At 42.2% G+C, this 25,000-nt stretch overlaps 3 protein-coding genes across 3 annotated transcripts in view; 2 read left to right on the top strand and 1 right to left on the bottom strand.

Moving 5' to 3' along the window:
• LOC119585104 (serine/threonine-protein kinase Nek1-like) overlaps positions 1-618 on the top strand; it is a 13,831-nt gene extending 13,213 nt beyond the window's left edge. The window contains exon 7 of the mRNA XM_037933735.1: positions 528-618. Within this exon, the coding sequence (XP_037789663.1) occupies positions 528-618 (91 nt within the window). The remainder of the gene's footprint in view (positions 1-527) is intronic.
• A 2,006-nt stretch (positions 619-2,624) lies between these two features.
• On the top strand, positions 2,625-5,961 carry LOC119588354. Its single transcript, XM_037937041.1, has 3 exons — positions 2,625-2,699; positions 4,451-4,511; positions 5,380-5,961. The coding sequence occupies exons 1-3, from the start codon at positions 2,653-2,655 to the stop codon at positions 5,803-5,805; spliced, it is 534 nt and encodes a 177-aa protein (XP_037792969.1). The 5' UTR covers positions 2,625-2,652; the 3' UTR covers positions 5,806-5,961.
• A 364-nt stretch (positions 5,962-6,325) lies between these two features.
• Positions 6,326-18,827, bottom strand: LOC119585094 (four-domain proteases inhibitor-like). Its single transcript, XM_037933725.1, has 8 exons — positions 18,677-18,827; positions 18,019-18,101; positions 15,386-15,535; positions 12,265-12,402; positions 8,662-8,814; positions 7,657-7,854; positions 6,801-6,947; positions 6,326-6,461 (listed from the first exon to the last, which is right to left on the bottom strand). The coding sequence occupies exons 2-8, from the start codon at positions 18,077-18,079 to the stop codon at positions 6,445-6,447; spliced, it is 864 nt and encodes a 287-aa protein (XP_037789653.1). The 5' UTR covers positions 18,080-18,101; positions 18,677-18,827; the 3' UTR covers positions 6,326-6,444.
• Positions 18,828-25,000: the final 6,173 nt, after the last annotated feature.

Here is a 25,000-nt window from a genome sequence, read left to right as displayed (position 1 = left end):
CCCTTACCCCTCTCCTCTACCCCTCTCCCTTACCCTCCCTTTCCCCCTCCCCCTCCCCCTCCCCCCACCATTCCTGCCCCCCCCTTCCATCCCATTCCCCTACCCTATTTTTCCCCCCCCCCTACTACCACCTCCCTTCCCACTTCCCCCTAACCCCCCTCCTCTCCCCCTATCATCTCCACCAATCCCACTTCCTTCCACCTCTTCCCCCTTCACCCCCCCGAACCCACCTCCCCTCCCCCCCCACTTCCCCCCTCCCCCCCCCTTTCCCCTTTCCCCCCCTTTCCCTGTCCCCCCTCCCTCCCCACCCCCTCCCCCCTTCCCCTTTCACCTCCCACTTCCTTCCCCTCCCTTCCCCCCCCTTCCCACCCCCCCCCCCCCCCCTCCCACTACCCCCCCCCTTTTTCCCCCCTTTTCCCCCCTCCCCCTTCCCCCACCTCATCCCCCTCCCCTTCCCCCTTTCCCTCCTCCCCCCACCCCCCCCCCCCTTCCCCCCCTACCCCCACCCCCTCCCCCTCCTTCTGCAGGCCTACACGAGCCTGGGCAGGATCTGCCCACCGTCATGTGAGGCCCAACCCGAGGCCGCCCTACGCCGACGCCCTGTCATGTTCCGCCTAAAAACCCAAACGCGAGAATTATCTGCAAAAAGGAAGGGGGGGAAGGGGGGAAAAGGGGAGGGAGGGGGAGGGTAGGGGGTGGGGATGGTGGGGGGTGGGAGGGAGGGTAGGTGGGAGGGAGGGTAGGGGGTAGGGTGGAGATGGGTGGGTGGGGGGGGAGCGACGGAAGGAGAGAGGGAAAGGGGGAAGGGGGGGGGGAAGGGAGGAAGGGGGGGGGGGGGGGAAAGGGAGGGGGGAGGGTGGGGAGGGGGGGTAGGGGGTGGGGGGGGGGGGAGGGGGGGGGTGGTAGGGTGGAGGAGGGGGGGTTGGGGGGTGGGAGCGACAGGAAGGAGGGAGGGAGAGGGAAGGAGGGGGGGAGGGGGGAAAGGGGGGGAAAAAAGGAGGGGGGTGGAGGATGGGGAGGGGGGGTAGGGGGAGGGGGTAGGGGGGTTAAAGGGTAGGTGGGAGGGATGGGGGATGGATGGGTAGGGGGGGGAGGAGGGCGGGGGGAAGGGGGGGGAGGATGGGAGGAGGGAATGGAGGGGGTTTACGGGAGGGGGGAGGGAGGGTGGAGTGGGTGGGAAAGGGGGCGGGGGGGGAAAAAAGGGGAAGGGGGGAGGGAGGGAGGGTAGAGAGTGGGTGGGAAGGAGGGAGGGACGGGGGGAAGGAAAGGAGGAAGGGAAGGAGGGAGGGAGGGTAGAGAGTGGGTGGAAGGAGGGAGGGACGGGGGGAAGGAAAGGAGGAAGGGAGGGAGGAAGGGAAGGAGGGAGGGAGGGTAGAGAGTGGGTGGGAAGGAGGGAGGGACGGGGGGAAGGAAAGGAGGAAGGGAGGGAGGAAGGGAAGGAGGGAGGGAGGGTAGAGAGAGGAAGGAAATGAGGGAGGGAGGGAGGAAGGGAAATAGGGAGGGAAGGGAGGGAGGCAGAGAGGAGATAGAAAATCAATGAGCGAAAGATGCGGAATGAGGATAGAGTGAAGAAATAAGAGGGAAGGGGTGGAGGAAAGAGGGAGGAAGGACATGGGAGAGATGAAGATGGATGAAATTGGGTGGATAGGAGGGAGAGGGATAGGAGTAGGAATGGAGGGGAAAAGAAACTCGGTGTTAATTTCTGCTAAATATTTGTGATTTTTTTTTTTTAACACTAATATTTGCTTCATCGTCCTTTCTTTTTCTCTCTTTGTCTTTCTCCTTATTATCTTCTCCTCCTCTTTTTCTCTTTCTCCTCCTCTTCCTTCTCTTTTTTTCTCCCCCCTTCCCTTCTCTTTTTTTTTTTCCCTTTCTTCCTCCCCCTTCTCTCCCCCCCTCTTTTTTTTTCCATCCTCCTCCCCTTTTTTCTTCCCCCCCCTTCCCCCTTCTATTTTTTTCCCCCTTCGCTTCTTCCCCTTCTTTTTCCTCCTCTTTTTTCCCTTTTCCTTTCCCGCCTCCCCCTTCCACCTCCTCCTCTCTTTTATCCTTCATTTTTTTCTTCTCCCCTTTTACCCTTTATTTTTTCCTTCCTCTCTTACCCTTTCATTTTTTCCCCCTCTCTTATCCTCATTATTTCCTCTCTCTTTACCCTTTCATTTATTTCCTTTCTTTTTTATTTTTCATTTTTCCTCCTCCTTTTATCCTTCATTATTTCCTTCCCTCTTACCTTCATTTATTTTCTCTCTCCTATCGTTCTGTTTTTCCCCTTCTCTCTTTTACCTTTTTTTATTCCTTTCTCTTCTATCGTTATTTTTTTCCCTTCTCTCTTTACCTTCATTTTTTTCCCCTTCTCGCATCCTTTATTTTTTTTCTCTTTTTACCCTTTCATTATTTCCTTCTCTTTCTTATCTTTCTTTTATTTCCTCCTCTTTTTTATCCTTCATTTATTTCTCCTTTTCTTACCCTTTCATTTATTTCTCCCTCTCTTACCCCATTTATTTCCTTCTCTCTCTTATCCTTCATTTATTTTCTTCTCTCTCTTATCCTTCATTTATTTCCTCTTCTCTCTTATTCTTTATCCAGTTATCGAAAAAAAAGTTGAATAATTTCTCCACTTTTTCCCCCCAGCACGAGGAACTTCTCTTGAGCAGAATGCCGGCAACACAGACTTCTCAAGCACAAAACAAAATAATTGCAAGGTGAGAAATGTTCTTCGTTTGTTGCAGGAGAGAGAAAGGGGGGCGGGCGTGGGGGGGGGAGAGGAAGAGAGGGTGGCAGGGAGGAGGAGATGAGGGAAGGGGGGGGGAGGGAGGGATAGGGAGGTGGGAGGGAGGGCGAGGGGGATAGGGAGAGGGAGACGGAGACGGAGGAGGGAGGGGGAGGGGATAGGGAGGGAGGGGGAGGGGGGAGGGAGGGAGAGAGGGAGAGAGGGCGAGTGGGAGGGGGATAGAGAGGGAGAGAGAGACTCAGGGGTTACAGAAAGATTGAGAATGAGACGGACGGCGCACGGAAACACGGACGGCCACCCCCCCCCGGCGGCACCCCCACACCACACGAGGCCCCACACCCCCCCACGAGGACACACACACCCACACAGGGCGGAAACCCACACACCCGGCGGAACACCCACGGACGGAACCACACACACGGACGGACACACACACACACCCGGGGACCACAACACACCACACACACGGACGGACACACACACACACACGGACGGACACACACACGGACGGAACCACACACCACCCCAAAACGGACGGCCCCACACCACCCCCCCCCGGGGGACCACCCCCCCGAGGCCCCACACCCCCCGGGAAAGGACACACCACCCCCAAACGGAGGACCACACCCCCACGGAAGGAACACCACAACCCGGCGGCACCCCACCACACCACGGGGGACACACACACCCGGGAAAAGGGACAACAAACAACGGGGCCCCCAAAAACCCCCCCCCCGGCGGACCACACCACCCCCCCACACCACCCCCCCCCCCCCCCCCCCCCCAAACCCCCCCCCCAAACACACCCCACCAGGGGCGGCCCCCCCCCCCCGGGGGGCCCCCCCCCCCACCACCCCCACCCACGGAGGGACACACACACACACCACAAAACCCACCCACACCCCACACCCACCCCCCCACCCCACCCACCACACACAAAGGCGGCCCACCCCACCACACACCACCACCACCAACACCACACCCCCCCCCCACCACCCCAACCCACACCCGGAGGAACACATACACATCACAACCGGACGGAACACACGGACGGACAAAACCCAGGGGGACGGACACCACAGGGACGGCCCAAAAACCCACACACACACAACACACACACACCACACCACACAGAACACACACACACCCACACACCCACACACACACCCCAAAACACCCCCAAGGGCGGACCACACCCCAACAACGGCGGACACACACCCCCACGGACGGACACACACACCCCCGGAGGGACCACACAACACACGGACGGACACACACACACACACACACAACACACGGACGGAACACACACACACAACCACGGACGGACACCACACAAAAACACCACGGACGGACACCACACACAAAAACCCACCCAAACACGGACGGACCCCCCACACACACACACACACAAAGGGACGGACACACACACACAACACACACCACACCACACACACCACCAAAAACCCCACCACCACACACACACACACATCACACAACACCCCCCCACACACACACACACACACGGCGGACGGACCACAAAACACACACAACACACACAAAACCACCCAAACCACACCACCCCCCCCACCCACACACACACACACACACACACGATCACGGTATAACGAGCATAATTTCATACGTCATATAACATCTGGCCATCTCTCTTTTTCCGAATTTATATTGATAAGTAAATATAATCCTTTTCAAATTCCACAGTCTATCCAGAGAGCGGAAGCCTCGATCGAGCCTGGACCTGAAATGCGTCGATTCTCGCAGGGTGAGTGCCGGGTGCCCTTCCACAGCCCTGTTCGGAAGGTTGTGATGGGGGGTGTAGTTGGCCTTTGTTTTTCTGTTTGGGGATGGTGGAACAATATACGTGGCGGGGTATGGTCGGCGTTTCGTTGTGGGGTGCGTGGCGTGGTGTTTGGTGTGTTTTTGGTTACACGTGCGGCGTGCTGCGTGGGTTGGGTGTGGGGTTTCACGTGCGTGCGTGGTGCTTGAGTGCTTGCGTGCGGGTACCCTCTCGTACGTATGTGCGTGTGCATGTCAACATGCTACCCGATACTTGGTGGTACCCCCTTCCCTCATTAGTTAGATTTAATGCCATTGTAATGTTGCAGCTTACACTGATGTAGGTGGTCTATTTGCTGTTATTTACACAATATTATTTTTAAAAATGGTATAATACCTTTTTGGGCGAAGTGGTCAGATTGTAAATTTTATCCCCCGGAAACTAAGCAGATACACTATATTTTTCCTTCATTTTTTGCGTTGTGTGTCGCTTTTTCTTCCTCACGGAGTACGAATTACGCGTGCTGTGGAGTGATGGTTTCGAGTGACAGTCATTGATGATCATTGAGGACTTTCTCCGTATCGACGCTGATGCTTTTGTGCTTAACATCAATGGTTGATTGGTATTGATTATTGGGGTAAACAGTTAAGCCGGAATGGTGTAGGTAATAGCACACCATGTGTGTGTGTAAAAACTAATGCAAAAATGGGTTACAAACACCCAGCCTCGGGTAAAACACAAGACGAACACGATACACAAAAGACGAAGAAATGCGAAAAAACCCAATGAAGCCCCGACACGACCCCCCACTCGAATCAATCGCTAAGAGACTTTTATCTCTTCCCTCCCCCAGGACACGGATCTCCGGGAGGGCGTGTTGAAGGCCGAGGTGCATCCACGGCCCTTAGGAGGAGCAGCCGGAGGACCCGAAGGAACGGGGATGCGGGAGCGGTGCGTCTCCGACTCGGCCCTTCGTCGCGAGCCCTCCGTCTGCACACCCGTTACCGTCAAAGGCAGCACCGCCCCGAGGATCCACGAAGGGCACCAAGCAAGCCCATACTACCTTCAGCAGCTCGAGAGGGACCAGCAGCAGGAAGGGATCATCAGAACGACCACCACGACGACGCCGCCCCCGAAGAAGGTCCCCCTCGTCGACGACAATCAGAACGTGCTGCCCTTAGAGCCGCCAAAAGGGGACGTCCCCGACTTTAGCGAAACGTACGTCATCTCGAAGTGCATTGGCCACGACTTGGACTGCGATAGTGTGTTCGAACTGTAAAGCAAGTGTTGAATCGCGGTGTTATTTTAATGTCCGTTTTTGAAGCTGGTGATTTTTTAAGTGTATCGGTTTGAATTGATTTTACTTGTATAAAGTTTTAATTTAATCTACTGTATTTTGATCTATGTCAATAAATGAGATCTATTAACAAGGCAATTAATTGTATTTGTAGATTTACCCAGAGGCTTTTGTAAGTTGCACGTCGTTTATTGTAAAAACAGCTCAAAATATTTAATACACAAAGAGAGAGGCCGCAGATCTCGTATTTTTTGTGCTGTAATAGATATATCTTCACACGAGGAAGTATATTGTGCACAAAATAAGTAAAGTGGTTCTTGAAGTAAAAAAAAAAAATTTTTTTAACCGAACAAGGATAGTAAAAAAAAGGGTTTCCCGTTTTTTTTTCCTTTTAATCAAAAGCGGACTGAACACTGAATACATCGATCTTTATATAATATTTGCTCTAAGTAATGAAAATCACAGCCGCATCTTGTAGTAGGATTCATTAAAAACACCAGAGTTTTAACATTACCATTATATATTGCACCATATACAGTAATATCAATCATTTTCGTAAAATAGATTAGACGTTTTGTGACAATTTTCTTCCTCTTGATGAGTGTGATAATCCGAGCAGCTTTACTGCAAGACAGATGCTGGAAAAAAATAAACGGATATATAAATATGGAACAAACAAAAGAAATTGATATGAATTAATCAAATTAACATTAAAATGTGGTTTGAGTAACTGAAGAGAAAAATTTATCGTAACCTTGTGACTTTATTTCTGAACGAGAAAACAAAATAAGCTTAAGATTATCAAAGAAAGTGTTCGCAATAATTTACCATTAAAGACGAAAATTTCAACTTAAAATTAAAGGGTCAAATAGATTTTAACAACACTATAAATACATTATTTAAGAAAATCGATTCGGTTCAAAAACATATAAAATAATTTATTTTAAGAAGGTCGATCATCTGCAATCTAGACTTACAGCATTCTCCATCTCCCGCCTTGACTAGCAATGCATCCTTGCACACTGCAATGTCAAACTGGCACTGGCTCCCGTAGGTGACACCGTCGCTCCCGCACACAGGCTTGTAATCCGTTGTGCACAGTGTCAAATCGCAGTTATCCAAGTCTTCAAGGATAATGAAATAAGGATAACAAAGGATAATTTCTCTGCCTCTGATTTTTTTTCCGTAAAAGAAAATTACATTGAGTGATTAAGAGCGTAAAGAAATAAAATAATAGCATGAATAAAGACCTTGATATAAAATTGTCACATAAGAAAAGAAAATCTTGAAAATTAAATGGATTTGGATTTCTTCACGTTTATTGTTCCAAGGACACTTACCCACCACCTCAAACAATAACAAAAACAATAACTTGCCTAAAAATAAAAGAAAATATACCTAAAGAAAAGAAAATATTCCTAAAAAAAAGAAAAATATATATACCAAAAAAATAAAATGAAATAAATATACCAAAAAAATAAAATGAAATAAATATACCAAAAAAATAAAATGAAATAAATATACCAAAAATAATAAATAAATAAATAATACTAAATAGGTTTATTTTTTTTAAAAAACAGTACCCAAACCCCCTAAAAAGAAAAGGAAATATTCCCACCCCCAAGAGAAAAAGAAATATATACCCCTAAAAATATATATATATATATACCCCCCCCCCCCAAAAAAAAAAAAAAAAAAAATAATAATAAAATAAATAATAATAATAACAATAAAATAAAATAATAATAATAAAAACAAATACACCAAATAATATACCTAAATATCAACAAAAAAAACGCACACAAAATAATAATAATAATAATATCCACCCACCACACTCCCCAAGCTTCACCGCTCTCAACGAAGAATTCCTGCACTGGGCTTTGTCGAAGAGACAGTCGTTACTGTACGTCACTCCGTCACTCCCACACACCGGCTTGTACTCCCTCGTGCACTCTGCTCTTGGGCACTCCGGGACTGCACGCGAGTGTGGAAGGGAAGAAAAATAATGGTTTTGGGGTTGGTTGTGAGGTTAATGGGGTAAATGGGGAAGAAAATTATTTGTGGAAGGAAAAAAATGATTTTGGGGTTGTTTTTACGTTTGGGGGAAAAAAATAATTTTTGGAAAAGGGAAAAAAAAAAGGGTTTTTGGGGTTTTTTTGTGAGGTTAATGGGGAAAGAATAATTTGTGGAAGGAAAAAAAATGGTTTTGGGGTTGGTTATGAGGTTAATGATAAATGGGGAAAATAATTTGGAAATTTGTTACCTTTTCGTGTGTTTGGCGGTGATGGGACAATGTGTCTGGGCCGTAATAATAATGAAAAATAATAGTGAAAATAATAAATGAAAATAATAAACAAGAATAACAACAAGAAATAATAGCAAGAACAGATATATTATGATCTAAACATGCAACTCGTAACAAATACGTGATTTAACGAAATAAAATGATCGATACTGACATACCAGAACCCAATAAAAAAAAAAAAAAAAAAACGAAACCCTTCGTTTTTCTTCCAAAAACTAAAACCACAAAAGATCACCGCATGAAATTTGCCCCTTTAAGACTGGGTTTTTGTACGATCATAACTGCAGGGCAGCGTTTTTTTACGTCTGGCCGTCCCTGCCACACACAGGGTCGTACGGTCGCTGGCAGGTCGTCACGCACTCGGGCTGCTGGTCTGCAGGGGGAGGGGTCGTATATTTAGTGGGGGAGAGGGGATGGGGGAGGGGGAGGGAGATGGGGGAAGAGATAAAGAAAAAAGAGAAAGGAAAGAGAGAGAGAATGAGAAAGAGAGAAAAAGAAAGAGAAAGAAAAAAGGTCAAAAACAACCAAACCCCACCCCAAAAGCCCCTGCCGGCTTTTGAACGTCGGGTGTTGCAAGCTGCAATGTTTAACAGTGCAGTGGTTCGGGTACGTGATGCCGTTGCTGCCACACACAGGGGTCAACCTCCGCCGTACATTTTCTGTTGCATTTTTTGGGTCCATGACTGAAAGGGGAAGTTGGGGCGTGAGAAACGGTGGCTCGAAATGGGGGGTGGGGGGAAGGTAGAGGGAAGGTGGGGGGGAGTGTTGAGGGGGAAGGTGGGGAGGGTAGTGTTGGGGGGGAAATTGCGAGGGGGGGAAGGTGGGGAAGGTAGTGTTGGGGGGAAGTTGTGAGGGGGGAAGGGGGGGGGTAGTGTTGAGGGGGAGTGGGAGGGGAGTGTTGGGGGTAGCGTTGAGGGGAAATTATGAGGGGGGTAAGTGTTTGGTTAGTGTTGAGGAAAGTGTTGGAGAGAAATGTTGGGGGGAAAGGTGTAGGAAAACGTGTGTGTGTTTGGGGTGGGGTGGGGGGGGGGGTTTAAAAAAAAAAGAAACATACAAACATAAAAGAAAAAAAACCAACACATAATTAAAATATATATATATTATAATATATAATATATATATTAAAATAATATAAAAAAAAAAAAATACAGCACTTACAAAACCCAAAAATTCAACTCACAAAACGAAAACTAAAACTTACACACACAATCACACAAAAAACACACACACAGTCACACAATCACAATGACACACACACAATCACACACAATCACAAAACACACACACAACACAAAACACACACAACAATCACACACAAAACACACAATTACACACAATCACACACAATCACAAACACACAACACAATCACACACAACACAAAAAACCACCCCAACAAACAACACAATCACAAAAAAACACACAACACAAACCACAACACATCACAATCACACAACACAACCAAACAACAACACAATCACACACAATCACAAACACACACAACACAAACCCCACACAACAAAAAACCACAAATCCAAAAAACACACAACACAACTCACAATCACCACTCACAATCACACATCCAAACACCAACCAAACACCCCCACAAAACACACACGCACACAATCACACCCAGCAACACACACACACAATCACACAAACAAACACACACACACACACACACAAACACACACAAACAAACACAACACCACCACCACGAAAAACACCAAAAACAACACACTCACGACAGGCGCACAAGGCCAGCTTCCTGATGGGGGGGGTCTTTGCACGCGGCCCCCTCCAGCTCGCACTCGCTCCGGTACGTAACGCCGTCGCTCCCACACACGGGGGCAGGGCAAAACGCCTCGCGCGTGCGGCGCGTGGAGGCTGTCGGGGGGGAAGGGGGGGGGTGGTGGGTGGGGGGGAAGGGGGGGGGGGAAGGGGGGGGAGAGGGGGGAGGGGAGGAGAGGGGGAGGAGAGGGAGGGGGGGGAGGAGGAGGGAGAGGGGGGGGAGGAGGGAGGGAGGGAGGGAGGGAGGAGGAGGAGGGAGGGAGGGAGGGAGAAAGAAATAGAAAGAAAGAGAAAAAGAGAGGGAGGGAGAGAAAGAAAGAGAGAAAGAGAAAATGGAAGAGAGAAATAGAAAGAGAGGAAAAGAGAAAGAGAAACAAACAGAGAGAGAGAGAAAGAGTGAAAAAGAAAAAAAGAGAAACAAAATAAGAAAGAGAAAAAAAAAGAGAAAGAAAAAAAAGAAATAGAGTCTACATTAGTCATAGAGAGAGCACAGAGGGTAAGAAACAAGTAATTACCCGTTTCTGTCAAGAAAACGGAGACGGCTCTGCACACTTAACAACGCTCCTTTCTCCGTCTCCCCCACGCTTAATCTTCCTGCAACGGCACTCGCTGTTTGTATGCACACAACTCAAAAAATATGAGAGAGAGAGAGAGAGAGAAAGAGAGAATGCGAGAGACAGACAAAGAAAGAGAGAATGCGAGAGACAGACAAAGAAAGAGAGAATGCGAGAGAAACAAAAGGGAAGCGAACAGAAAAGAAAGAGAAATGCGAGAGACAGACAAAGAAAGAGAGAATGCGAGAGACAGACAAAGAAAGAGAGAATGCGAGAGACAGACAAAGAAAGAGAGAATGCGAGAGACAGACAAAGAAAGAGAGAATGCGAGAGACAGACAAAGAAAGAGAGAATGCGAGAGACAGACAAAGAAAGAGAGAATGCGAGAGACAGACAAAGAAAGAGAGAATGCGAGAGACAGACAAAGAAAGAGAGAATGCGAGAGACAGACAAAGAAAGAGAGAATGCGAGAGACAGACAAAGAAAGAGAGAATGCGAGAGACAGACAAAGAAAGAGAGAATGCGAGAGACAGACAAAGAAAGAGAGAATGCGAGAGACAGACAAAGAAAGAGAGAATGCGAGACGAGACAAAAAGAAAAGAAAAGAAGAGAAATGCGAGAGACAGACAAAGAAAGAGAGAATGCGAGCGACAAGAAAAAGGACAAAAAAAGAGAATGCGAGAGACAGACAAACAGAGAATGCGAGAGACGACAACAGAATGCGAGAGACAGCAAGAGATGCGAGAGACAGACAAACCGAGAATGCGAGAGACAGACAAACCGAGAATGCGAGAGACAGACAAACCGAGAATGCGAGAGACAGACAAAGAGAGAATGCGAGAGAGACGAAGAGAGATAGTGAGAGAAAGAATGTGTATGACAGAGAGAAATCAAGCAAGCGAGAGAAAGGCAGACAGACACACAAACAAACTTCATTTTACTTAACAAGCTTATTAAGACAATTTTACATCTCAAAAGGCTGAGGTAACTTTATAGGGTAATCCTCACACTCATCTTTGCTATTCCTTGCGTGGCCTCACAGATGATATACAAGAGAGAGAAAGAGGGAGAGGGAGAGGGAGAGGGAGAGGAAGAGGGAGAGGAAGGGAGGGAGGGAGGAAGGAGAGGGAGGGAGAAAGAGGAAGGGAGGGAGAGGGAGGGAGAAAGAGGAAGGGAGGAAGGGGGAGAGGGAGGGAGAAAGAGGAAGGGAGGAAGGGGGAGAGGGAGGGAGAAAGAGGAAGGGAGGAAGGGGAGAGAGAGAGAGAGAGAGAGAGAGAGAGAGAGGAGAGAGAGAGAGAGAGAGAGAGAGAGAAAGAGATATTGAGAGAGAAACAGATAGACAGATAGACACAGACAGACAGACACAGACAGACAGACAGACACAGACAGACAGACACAGACAGAGACACAGACATACAGAGACACAGACAGACAGACACAGACAGACAGACACAGACAGACAGACACAGACAGACAGACACAGACACAGACAGACAGACACAGACAGACAGACAGACAGACACAGACAGACAGACACAGACAGACAGACAGACACAGACAGACAGACAGAACACAGACAGACAGACACAGACAGACAGAACAGACAGACAGACAGACACACACAGACAGACACACAGAGACACAGACAGACACACAGACAGACACACAGACAGACACACAGACACACAGACAGACAGACACACAGACAGACAGACACACAGACAGACACACAGACAGACAGACAGAGACAGAGACACACACACACACACCACGAAGTCCCCCTAACTCACCGCAAGGTCCTTGAGCCACCTGTTGGAGCGTGGGATTGTCCTTGCATTTGGCTCTCTGCAAGTTGCACGCGCTCTCGTACGTCTTGCCGTCGCTCCCGCACACGCTGGCTTGCTCGTCGTTGCAAATCGAGTTGCACTCTTGTGGGACGTTGCAAGGCATTGGAAATAAGTTTATTAGTAATTAAGGATTTGGAAATAAACATTGTTAATCAAAGCATTGGAAATAAACAGATTAGTCACGAGTTCTCTTAAAATTAAATAAAACGTAAATAAATCAATAAATCTGAATGACGAACAAATAAATACAAACAACAAAAGTAGAAGAACAGAACGTTAAAAATATATGTAAATATTTCAACTCGCTTACATACTTACAGACAAATCAGAACAAATCATTTGTGTTTAATATATTTTATACTAAGGTGATTCGTATTTCAGACTAACCTTAAACAAATGAGAGGTGGGTGGTGAGGAGGAGGTGGTGGTGATAACGATAATGATAACGATGATGGTGATGACAATAGTGATGACAATAGTGATGACAATAGTGATGACAATAGTGATGACAATAGTGATGACAATAATGATAACAGTATTAGTATTAGTATTAGTGATGATGATAATGATAACGATAATAATGATAATAATGATGATCATGATAATAATGATGAAAATAATTATGATAATAATACTAGAAATAATAATGATAATAAGAAAAATAATTATAATGATAATGATGACTATTATTATAATAATGATATTGATAATAAATGATGACAATGATGGTGATAATAATAATAATGAATAAAACGAGCAACAAATTAAAAGGGAGCACAGTCTACACAAATAACCTGTATATAATTTCGAAACAAATAGGCCTACCTATACTTGTTCATTTCCTTTCTATTTTTCTTTCTAAACCATTTTTTATGCCGTTTCCATGTACGAAGTGAGGAAAAAATATATATATAAACGTTGCCATACTCAATCTCATTCACATAGGCATAGGGTAGTGACGATCAGCTGATACTCAATTAAAATGTTCTTCTACGTAATATTTCTGCCTTATTCAGATTATACTGATAAGTTTATTCAATAATATTCTTTTCTCCGAGGTGTTATAATGACAGAATAAATATTCATGCCTTTATGTAACAAATTCTATTGGTACCCAACATGTTTTTTTTCTCTCTCTCTCTCCTACGAAAATGTTTTAATAACTGGATGAACATTTATGCCTTACAGAAACAAATTTTAATAGCAGTACTGACGTATACGAAGTCAAATCTGGACACAGTAGGAACATCAGTCAATTGAAGTCAAGGTCTATATAAGGTCTGATTATTGTACCCATATAGACCTTGCATGCCAGATAGCATGGCGTGCATTAGGGATGATGGTGACAGTGATGATGATGTTCATGGTAATGGTGATAATGTTGATGGTGATATGGTACCAATAATAGTGATAAAAACAATAATAATTATACAGTAACAACGATAATAATGGAGACAAAAACAATAACTACGACAATAACAAAAACAACAAGACAATAATAAACGACAAAATATATATAAAATAACAGACAAAAACAAAAACATTAATACCAGACAAAAAAAAAATCTAAATTTATCACAACATACCACAGGGCGTGTGCATATATATGTATATGTATATATATTTATGGTATATATATTTATGTGTATATATATATTTTTTATGTATATTTATATATATGTATATATTTGTATGTATATATGAATATATACATATGTATATGTATATATATGTACATATATATGCATATATATATGTCTATATATGTCTATATATGTCTATATATGTATGTATATGTATATATATATATATGTATATAGTATATGTATATGTAATAATGTATATTATGTATATGTATATATTTTTTATGTATATATGTATTATGTATATGTATATGTATAATATATAATGTATATATATGGTTAGTACATATGATATATAATGTATATATATGATATATATAGTATATGTATATATATGTATATATATATATGTATTATAATATGTATGATAATATGTATATATGTATGTATATATATATGTATATATATATGTAATATATATATATGATATATAGTATATAAGTATATATATGTATATATATGTAAATATGTATATATATGTATATATATGAGTATATATGTATATATGTGGGGCCGCGGTGGCCGAATGGTTAGAGCGTCGGACTCAAGACTGTCACGACGGCAATCTGAGTACGAGGGTTCGAGTCACCGGCCGCCGCGTTGTTTCCCTTAGGCAAGGAACTTCACCTCGATTGCCTGCCTAGCCACTGGATGGCCAAGCCAGCTCAAGTCAGTGCCGGGTAAATAGAGATGGTGACTCGATAAAAACACTGGGCGGAAGGCAATGGCAAACCACTGCTCTAAATTGCTAAGAAAAAATCATGGAAGCCCATGATCGTCAAGGCCGCGGTGGCCGAATGGTTAGAGCGTCGGACTCTACCGACCGGCGCGTTGTTCCCTTGGGCAAGAAACTTCACCTTGATTGCCTACCTAGCCACTGGGTGGCCATGCCAGCCCAAGTCAAGTGCCCGGATAAATAGAGAGAATAATTACCTAAAAGGTACCACCGGCACTCTCCGTGGAAAGGAACTGGGGACCCTACCACGAACTCACTCCAAGAGCATCATAACATGAAAACTACAATGAAGTATCATGCTGTGACCAAGGCGGCTCAGACATGAACCTACCGTTAAAAGAAGAAGATGTATATATGTATATATATGTATATATATATGTATATATATGTATATATATTTGTATATATATGTACATATATGTATGTATATATGTATGTATAAATGTATTTATGTGTATGTATGTATATATATGTGTGTGTTTATATATAATGTCAGATATAGTTGACAAAAAAGCAATGATGATATCAGACAAAGAAAAATAAATAAAAATCTTTAAAAAATAATATTTACAAAAACATCACACAAAAGATAATAGAAATCCAAACAATGTACAATAACACCAGACTCCAAAAATACCCCCCTCCCCCCCAAAAAAAAAAAAAAAAAAAAACATCCCCAACCTACCACAGGGACCCTCCGCGACCTTGTGCAAACTCAGGTCTTCGCACTGCGCCCGCTCCAAGAGGCAGTCGTTATCATAGGTCACCTGGTTACTGCCACACACGGGGTCACTGAGGTCAGGGCAGGTCGCCACGCACTTCCTGTTATTGGTGTCTGTGAGGAAGAGAAAAGTAGGTGGTTAGGGGGGGAGGGGGAGGGGGAGGGGAGAGGGGGAGGGGGGAGGAGGAGGGGGGAGGAGGAGGGGGAGGAGGAGGGGGAGGAGGAGGGAGGAGGTGGTGGAGGAAGTGGTGGGGGGAAGTGGGAGGTGGTGGAGGAAGGGAGTGGGAGGTGGGGAAGTGGTGGGGGGGAAGGGAGTGGGTGGTGGGTGGGTGGAGGAGTGAGAGGTGGGGGAGTGAGTGGTTGTTGATGGGAGGGAGGGGGTAGAGGAGGTGTGGATGGTGGGGGGGTGTCGTGAGGAGGGGGGGGCTGTGAGTTTGGTTGTTACTAATTGTGGTTTTGATCAAAGTAATGACAGTGATAATGATAGTAATAGTGAAGTGATAGTGATAGGGAAAGCAATATGATGTCACATACGGTGAGGAAAATGACAATTGATGTACATGATGGGAAGTGATGGAGAATGTGATGATGATGATGGAGATAAAACGTAGTTATTATATCATACTATGCTATATCATTTCATATACCATATATATGTCATATTACATTACATTACATTACATTGTACCATATCATATATAAATCATATATCATACATTGTATTACATTACATTACATTATATTATCTATTACATCATAGTCATAATGAATGACCATTATAAAAAAGGGGCGGGGATAATTCTAATAAAAATCGTTAGGAAGAAAATGACCGTTAATATGTTAATCCAGGATGAATCTTCACGAGAACAATGACTTGTGATGCAACAACTGAATAAGAAAAAATAAATCCAAAAGCCAATGGGAAATTAACAACCGACAAAAAATAGTCAAATAAATACTAGACAATAAATACAACAACTACAAAATAGATGAAAATAATATATATAAATAATTACAAAAAAAAAAATAAAATTAAAATAAATATATATAAATAGTCTTTTAAAAATGTATAATAAAAATCATGAAAAAAATCATTAGTTTTAATAATCATTATCATTTCTCCTTTTCAGTAATTTGCAAAATCAATGGAAACTATGTTATAGTATATCTGACGATTATTACAACATACCAGACAAGACGCTCATGTCTACATCATATCACGTTATACTATCATTGAAATCTCTCATATCAGACTAATGAAAAATTGCTAATTATATTCAGCATATTATCATAATCAAAATACACAAGATTTAATATTGGCGAGGAGAGATTAGATAACAAGAGAGGAAAGAGATAAAGAGAGAAAAGGCGAGGGAAGGAGAGACGTGAAGAGAGGAAGGGAGAGAAGAATGGTGGAGAGAGACGATAGAAAAGAAGGAGAAAACCAGAAAGGAAGAATAATGAAATAGAGAAAAAAATCGATAAAAAGGAAACGAAATTAAGCTGCTGAAAAGCGAAATGAGAAGGGCGGAGCAAAAATAAAAAATAAAGAGAGAGAGAGAGAGAGAGAAAAGGAGAAAAGAGAGAGAGAGAGAGAGAGAGAAAAGAGAGAAAGAGAGAGAAAAGAGAGAGAGAGAGAGAAAAGAGAAAGAGAAAAAGAGAGAAAAAGAGAGAGAGAAAGAGAGAGAGAAGAGAGAGAGAAAGAGAAGAGAGAGAGAGAGAGAGAGAGAGTGGGATATAGAGAGAGAACAGGAAAGAGAGAAGAGATAGAGAAAAGAGAGAAGAGAGAGAGAAAAGAGAGAGAGAAAGAGAGAGAAAGAGAGAGAAGAAGAAGAGAGAAAAGAGAGAAGAGAAGAGAGAGGAGAGGAGGAGAAAGAGAGAGAAAGAAGAGAGAGAGAAAGGAGAGAAAGAGAGAAGAGAAGAGAGTAGAAGAGAGAGAGAAAGAGAGAGAGAAAGAGAAGAGAGAGAAGAGAAGGAAAGAGAAGAAAAGAGAAGAGAGAAAAGAAAACAGAGAAGAAAAGGAAGGAGAGAGAGAGAACGGAAATATGGGTTAAAATATGATAAAGTACACATAAAACAACACCAGTTCGTCTTAGAAATAACCTGCATAAAATGAATCTCATGAACAGTTTCTCCAAAGGCAAATCCGTGGCCTCCACACCTTCGGCTCTCCGGCAAAGGCCAACAGCCTTCAATGTATGTTATAGCAAATATTTAATAGATCTTCTCAAAGATTCTGATGAAAAAGGAGCTAACCCATGGTCTCTTATATTTACAGAATATATTGAATGGAGACATGTTGGCCTTTACGCAAGTGCCGAAGAAGCACAAGCCACGGATATCGCTGCATAATCCTAATTGGAGTAATGTGGTCCTATGTAATTCCCTATAACCACAACCACAAAATTATATATCCAGTGCCTTTTATTACCAAAGGCAAGCTTGGAGCCCAGCTCTCTCGAGCTGCACAATTACAGATTGATATAATGTCAAGTCACACCCACTAACAACACCACAGGCCTATATTTCCATTACAACGATTCACACTTTTTTTTTTTTTTTTTACCTTCAACCTGCATGCAATCGCTGAAACTTACGTAAATAATGGCCAGCGGAAACTGATATAAAGATCACCAGTACAAAGTGATACCGCGACATGGCTGCAGACCCACAGCAAGGCCTGGAAATTGAGATAATAACGATCATCAACGTCAATTCTTTCTGTTCTTATCCGTTAATGTCACCAAGAGCGACGCACCTCCGTAACGAAGTCCTAAAACCAGGGTATCATGCAAACCCAAAATACAAACCTAGCCCTTCCTACCTTCTATATATTCCCTAGACGCGACACTAAGAACTCTTGTGTGACGGCGATATAAGGCAGGAGCAACTGTACTTTTTATTATTATTATTATTATTATTATTATTATTATTATTATTACTCTATTTCGTATGCTCTCTAAAACGGAAGTGTCCATTTCCCTCTATATCTGTGCGTCGCTCTCGGTAACATCAACCTCGGTAACAAATCCCATATGGGTTAACACATCATGTAACCATAATAAAAGTCAAATTAAAAACAAATCATCTTAGCATAGACTTCACAGCCCAAAATACTACTACTACAGGCCTAAGGAAAACTCGGGTCACAGAAATGATTCCAGTAATCACCACAAACCACATTCATACACCAAAAATTTGTAAATGCAGTTATAAAAAAATTTACTTATCACTCTAATTATCATATAAACTTACCTTATCCTCTTTCAAACAACCTGCTCGCGCCGGCCAAAGGTGGGAAGGCGACGCAACAAATCGTTTTGTAAAAAGAGTGGACTTCGTAAACAGTGAAGAAACTATCGCTGGCTTGTTCTGGACTTGTTATGCCTTATAGGGGTCTAATTTCTCTGTTTTAAGGGTTTATATGATGATTATCCGAGATTAGTATGTGTTCTGTTAGTGTTTTTGATAAAGTGCTTTGCGCTTTTAGGTAATCAATGCTATACAATAAATATTATCATTACTTGAATATATGTGAGAATATCTTTTGCAGTTAACACTATACTGATTAGGGAATTCTTATTGTAACGAGTTTGACTATTAATGATATGGCGTTCATAATTAATTAATGCTATAACACCTGACTAGTATTATTATTAATATTGCTAAAAATAAACGTACTGATAATGCTATTACTACAGCACACCACCATGCCACCTGTTAGTTCTTACATGATAACTATGCTATGCTGCGCTAAGTTTTTTTCCGTAATTTACTGAAATAAATATAGACCATTGTCATGTAACTGATTCACACACACACACACACACACACACACACACACACACACACACACACACACACACACACACACACACACACACACACACACACACACACACACACACACAATGCACATTGTTAACACTAGCATTTTTTAAATAATATTAACTCGTATCATACAAAACCACGTCTAACAACATCGTATTTCCAGGTGGAAATATTATGCACTATTGTTTTGTTTGTTCATGCTTTGTGGTCTCTGACTCGTTTTGTTTTGTAACATTGGGAAAAAACTTGATTAACTTTACTGGGATGTAACAACTACAACTTATGTAGTTATTTCACACAGAAAAAAAATAAGCATAAAGTTTCCGTTTTTTTGTGACTCTGTATAAGTTACGTATATATCAGCTATCTTAATTAAGATAATGATGAGGATAGTAACGATAGAAATTATAAAAAAACGAAATTATAATGAAAATTAAGAATATTGAAAATAATAAGATAATGCTAATGATAACGATAGTAATGATAATAACAATGACAATAGTAACATTTACAGTAACTAGCGGGACCCGTGGAAATTCCATGGAAAAAAGTACTCCTCTCTCCCTCTTTCAGCCTCTTCCTTTTGCCTCCCCACTCTGTTTTCCTTTCATTTGCCCTCTCCCTCTACCTTTCCCTCTCCCGTTCTGCCACCTACTCTCACTCCCAGATCTTCCTTAAAATCAGTCCGCCCCTCCAACTTGCCTCCTTTTCCTTCTTACACTCCCCACCTCCATTGCTTCCTTATCTCCTTCCCTCCTTCTCCCATCTCCCTTTTTTCTCTGAGAACTGTCTCCCTTTCCCCCTTTCTTTGCCTTTATCCATCCCCGTTTTCTCCTTTACTTCCGCTAACCGGATAGTCGTGTAAATAACAAATGTGTATAAACTAACTTCCTAACTATTCTAATACAATGGTTTCCTCGAAGAATTATAATAAAATGTAACTGACTTCAATTCCGCAGTCACATGAAATATATGACCCCTTATAAAAATGGAAGAATAGATTATATATATACATATATTGGCATGTTGAAAAAAGGTATATATATATATATATATATATATATATATATATATATATATATATATAAGCGTTTATATGTATATACGTTTATGTGTATATCTATTTGTATTTGTGTGTGTGGATATATGAATATAAATATATATATATAGATATATATATAGATATATGGTAAATTACATAGTCACATGAAATATGGTTTGAGGCATGAATATTAAACTTTTTTAATAAAGCCAGGCATTATATGAAACCGTGGGACACAGTCCATAGACAAGTAAGAAGGAAGGAGGTGGTTTTGGCCCGTTTCAGGGTTAAATCCCATCAGAATCACCTACCCCACTCCCTACATAGAGAGAATATTCCCTCAGCAATACGCCAGTACATCACCAGCCTTTATTCATTGTGCCCGCGTTAAAGAACCACTATAAAATTATCTCCGGATCAAAAATAAAGAATATACGATATCACATTTCTTATCAGATAATGAAAAATTAAGTTCTGAAACACTCTTCTCAGAGAAATAAAACTTTATGACCTTATAGAGATCGAAATAAAAAATCCATTGGCTTAATGATCTTGGCTGGCTGTGTTAACGTGGCTGGTTGATAGCCAAGAAATCCATCAAGAATGCAAGCATCAAAGCTTTTGCAATATAAAATAAACCTTGTTAATTTAGTACGCATGAAACACAAGCAGATATATATCATTCATAATGATAATGTTACTAATATTAAAACATTATTAATAATAGCGATAATAATAATAAAACAATATCAGCAGTAATAATTATAAATATTAACAGCATTATGGTACTGGTGATATTGATAGAAACGATAATGAAAATAATGCTAATAATAATAACAGTAACGATAACTTCCCAAATGTCAAAGAAAGCAGACTGTCATTTACAAACATTTATCATTAACACGACTATCCTTTGGGGGAGGTAAAAAGGAAGGTAGGAGGAGAAAGGGAAAGGGAGGGGGAGAATAAAAAGGGGAGGAGGGAGAATAGGAGGTGAAGGGGGGATGAGGAAGGGGAAACGGAGGGACTTAAAGAAGTTAAGGAGGTGGGTAAGGAGAAAGGGAGGTGGGGAAAAGGGAGAGAAAAAAGGGAGACAGGAGAGGGAAGGAAGGGGATAAGAGAGCGAAAGAGGTGGCTGGAGGGGGAAAAGGAGAGAGAGGAGGGAAGTAGATGGGGAGGAGTGAATTTAAGGAAGATTCGGCAGTGAGAGAAGGGAAGGGGAAGGAAAAGTAAAGGAGAAGCGAAAGGTAGAGAGGAAGAGGGTGAAAGAGAAAGAAAAAAGTGGCTTTTATCTTTTTTTTTTTCTTCTTTTTTTTTGCAGAATTTGCACAGGACCTGCTAGTTATTGTTATCATCATCATCACCATCGTCGTCGTCGTCATCGTCTTCGTCATCATTGGCATAATTACTGGCATCGATGAGGTTGATAGAATAACAACAATAATAACAAGAATGACAGTGACAATAATAACGATGGTGTGATGACGATATGAATCATAAATCAAATGAGTGATGTTTTTATTCTGCGAGGCAATTGCAGCTACATTATTTCACATTTGTTACTAAACTGAGTTATCGTTAAGTAAATAGATCAAACACATACTGTATTTGAAATAGTTAGCCCAGGAACGTTTTCTCTGTCAAATAGTCAGTTTACAGATAACTATTTTTAGGGTAGACTTTTATAGTGATCCAAATTTCGCAAATCGTTATTATATAAGACATTGATAGATTCGCGACAACCGCCAAAAAAGGATTTTTCATATGAACACATTTTCCACTTCCAGTCGTTAAGTGCTCGTTCACCGATTTGATTTGAAAAGTGTGACAGTTTGAAGTTTTAATGTACGAGGGAGCTTAATAAAATTCGTGGGAAAAAAATCCATAACTAACAATCATACAGAACGATTTTGATTTCAATGCACTTGAACATCCTTGTACTAACGTGTTATAACGTGTTCAAACATGAACCTTTAAATGCAGGTAACACCGCATCGGCGCCAGTTGGAAGTCAGGCACCATTCAAGCAACATGGAATCCACCAAAGTCGAGGCCAGGACAAACATTAAATTCATGGTGAAACTCGCTTGGGAGATTAGGCAAATCATTGATGCTCTGGAACAAGTGTCTGGTGACAATGCCCCAAAGAAATCAACAACCTACAAATGGATAAGTCGGTTCAGAAGTGGAAGAAACGAAATTGAAGATGAGCCCTGAGTGGCAGGCCATCAACGTCTGTTTGTGAGGAAAACATTGATGCTGTTCGCGACGTGATTGAAAAGGATAGACAAATAACCATTGAATCAGTAGTAGACACACTCAACATCTCTGTGGGTTCTGCACACACAATTCTGGTGGAGAGTTTGGGGCTAAGCAAGCTTTCCGCTCGATGGGTCCTTAGGCTGTTATGCCCAGATCAGCAGCAAACAAGGGTAGATCTTTCAATGGAAATTTTGAACAAGTGGGATGAGGACTCTGAAGCTTTTCTGCAGAGAATTGTGACAGGGGATGAAACATGACTCTACCAGTACGATCCCAGAACAAAATTCAACCAAAGCAGTGGCTGCCCAGGGGTGGAAGTGGACCAGTCAAAGTAAAATTTGAGCATACAAAAGGAAGTGTCATGGCCACTGACTTTTTGGGATACAGAGGGGATTTTGCTGGTTGACTTCCTCGAGAGCAAGAAAACAATTACATGCATTTTGAGAAAACTGTCTGAAAAATCTCAGAAAAATGCCCTAGAAATCTGCATCAGCGAGTTCTCTTCTACCACGACAATACACCCTCTCTTGGCGCTCGGCTATGCTACGTGAATTTCGATGGAAAATCTTCCGACAACCAACTTAAAGCCCTGATTTAGCCCCATCCGACTTCTCTTTGTTTCCAAACTTTAAAAAATCATTAAAAGGTACCAGTTTTTCATCGGTTGAAGATGTAAAAAGAGCTGCTCTGACATGGTTCTGATCACATAACTTACAATTAGTGGCGATACATTATCACCTGCATTTAAGGGTTCATGTTTGAACACGTTATAACACGTTGGTACAAAAATGTTCAGGTGCAATGTAATCCAAATCGTTCCATATGATTTTTAGCTGTGGATTTTTTCCACGAACTTTTTGAAGCCCCCTCGTAGATACAGAAAACGAGTGACTTGCTGCCTAAATGAATAGTGATGTGACAAAAAAATAACTTAAACGGACCTTATCTTATCTAATCAACCGTAATTTCTTAATCAGGTGTCTGAAGTTTTACGTTAATTTGTCTCTCCAAATGGGCCAGGTTGCTTTATTTACAGATCCATCATGATTCACCAAGGCACAAGAAGGACCATTGCTTCGCGAATATTGGACGGTTCATTTTCCTTGTTTCGAAGTAAAATTAAAAACGGTGGTAGCTATTGCATAATGATGTCAGGTATAGGTAACTGCCGAATATCGTAGGTTACATTTCGATCAATTATCTGATCTTTTACTTCTTGGTGTGGTTTTGTTATGTCTTTTCTTGTTTTTATTTTTTTGTTTGCTGTCTTTTTCCCGAATTATGCAGAATGACTTTAATGAGCTCAGGAGTGAACCTGAGATCGCTGATATGATCCCGATAGAATGAATACCTGGATCATTTTATAACTGTAGGACTACAAGACCGACTTATCGATTCTTCGAGAGGGTCTATATAAAGTCACTTCTTGCCAATATGCTCAGTGCTTCTGAACATTTACATTTAGGTCAGCAACCCTTCCTACTTGTTTATGGGTTTCCCGAATAACACCTCTTCTGCCTCGAAAAGAGAAGTTTCTTAAAATGTTCCGTTCTGATGAGATGGTAAGATGGTCAGTGGTGTATATATTGTCTGCAGAAGGCGTTTTCGGTGTATTCGTGTGCGTGTGTTTAGTTTGTGTGTGTTAGTGTCCTATATTATCATCAGGTCCACATGGTTGATCGACATAAAACAAGGAAAACGGTATTAGTAAGTACATTACTGAACAACTACACTAAAAAAGGGAGAGAAAGGTAGAGAGAGAATATTCGTATAGAACCCATTTGAATTTCTGTGCAGCGAAAAAGAAAAATTGCTGTATCTTTTGAACTAAATTACACTTATTAACAAAACATGAAGGTTGCCTTATAAACCTTATAAAGGACTTGTGCTCTTGGAAAAAGAAAAAAAGATCTCCCTTGATTAGAATAACAATAGATTCGCAAAATTCCGTCTGCTGCCAAGGTAGAAGAAGAATTACATCCGACAACTAACAATAAACACATAAATAGAAGAAAAGAAAAAGAAAGAAAAAACATGGGTTTATTACTGGACTAACCATTTAGCTTGAATTCTGTGTACCATTTGAATTTTATAAGATATCCTAACGTTTCCCCTTCCCAGTCCTTCTTATGTATGCAAATTATGTAGTACTATTTGGTATTATGGATCGGAAACATCTTTGTCTGGTGAACACGTTTAACAAGAAATATAAGTAACACAAGTATATCATATAAAACAAACTTATGACTCTGTGTGTGTGTGTGTGTGTGTGTGTGTGTGTGTGTGTGTGTGTGTGTGTGTGTGTGTGTGTGTGTGTGTGTGTGTGTGTGTGTGTGCGCGCGCGCGCGTGCGTGCGTGTACGCGTGCGTGCGCGCGTGTACGTTTGTGTCTATGAACCACAGATTTAGAGTTACCAACATCCTTGAACTTCTGTTTCTCTTCCT

Source organism: Penaeus monodon, chromosome 3 (genome assembly GCF_015228065.2).
Source record: "Penaeus monodon isolate SGIC_2016 chromosome 3, NSTDA_Pmon_1, whole genome shotgun sequence".
Taxonomy (NCBI): domain Eukaryota; kingdom Metazoa; phylum Arthropoda; class Malacostraca; order Decapoda; family Penaeidae; genus Penaeus; species Penaeus monodon.
The sequence above is the reverse complement of the archived record's forward strand: the minus strand, read 5'-3'. Positions and strand labels throughout refer to the sequence as shown.

Bases quoted from the DNA above. Each gene is read 5' to 3' on its own strand.
- LOC119585094 (XM_037933725.1), bottom strand. From the start codon at position 18,079: ATGTCGCGGTATCACTTTGTACTGGTGATCTTTATATCAGTTTCCGCT. The intron at 12,403-15,385 runs GTAGGTTGGGGA...ACGTCCCACAAG, and splicing joins GGTCGCGGAGGGTCCCTGTG to AGTGCAACTCGATTTGCAAC. The intron at 8,815-12,264 runs GTGAGTTAGGGG...TTCCCCTTTCAG, and splicing joins GGTGGCTCAAGGACCTTGCG to TCATGGACCCAAAAAATGCA.
- LOC119588354 (XM_037937041.1), top strand. From the start codon at position 2,653: ATGCCGGCAACACAGACTTCTCAAGCACAAAACAAAATAATTGCAAG. The intron at 2,700-4,450 runs GTGAGAAATGTT...CAAATTCCACAG, and splicing joins CAAAACAAAATAATTGCAAG to TCTATCCAGAGAGCGGAAGC. The intron at 4,512-5,379 runs GTGAGTGCCGGG...TCCCTCCCCCAG, and splicing joins AATGCGTCGATTCTCGCAGG to GACACGGATCTCCGGGAGGG.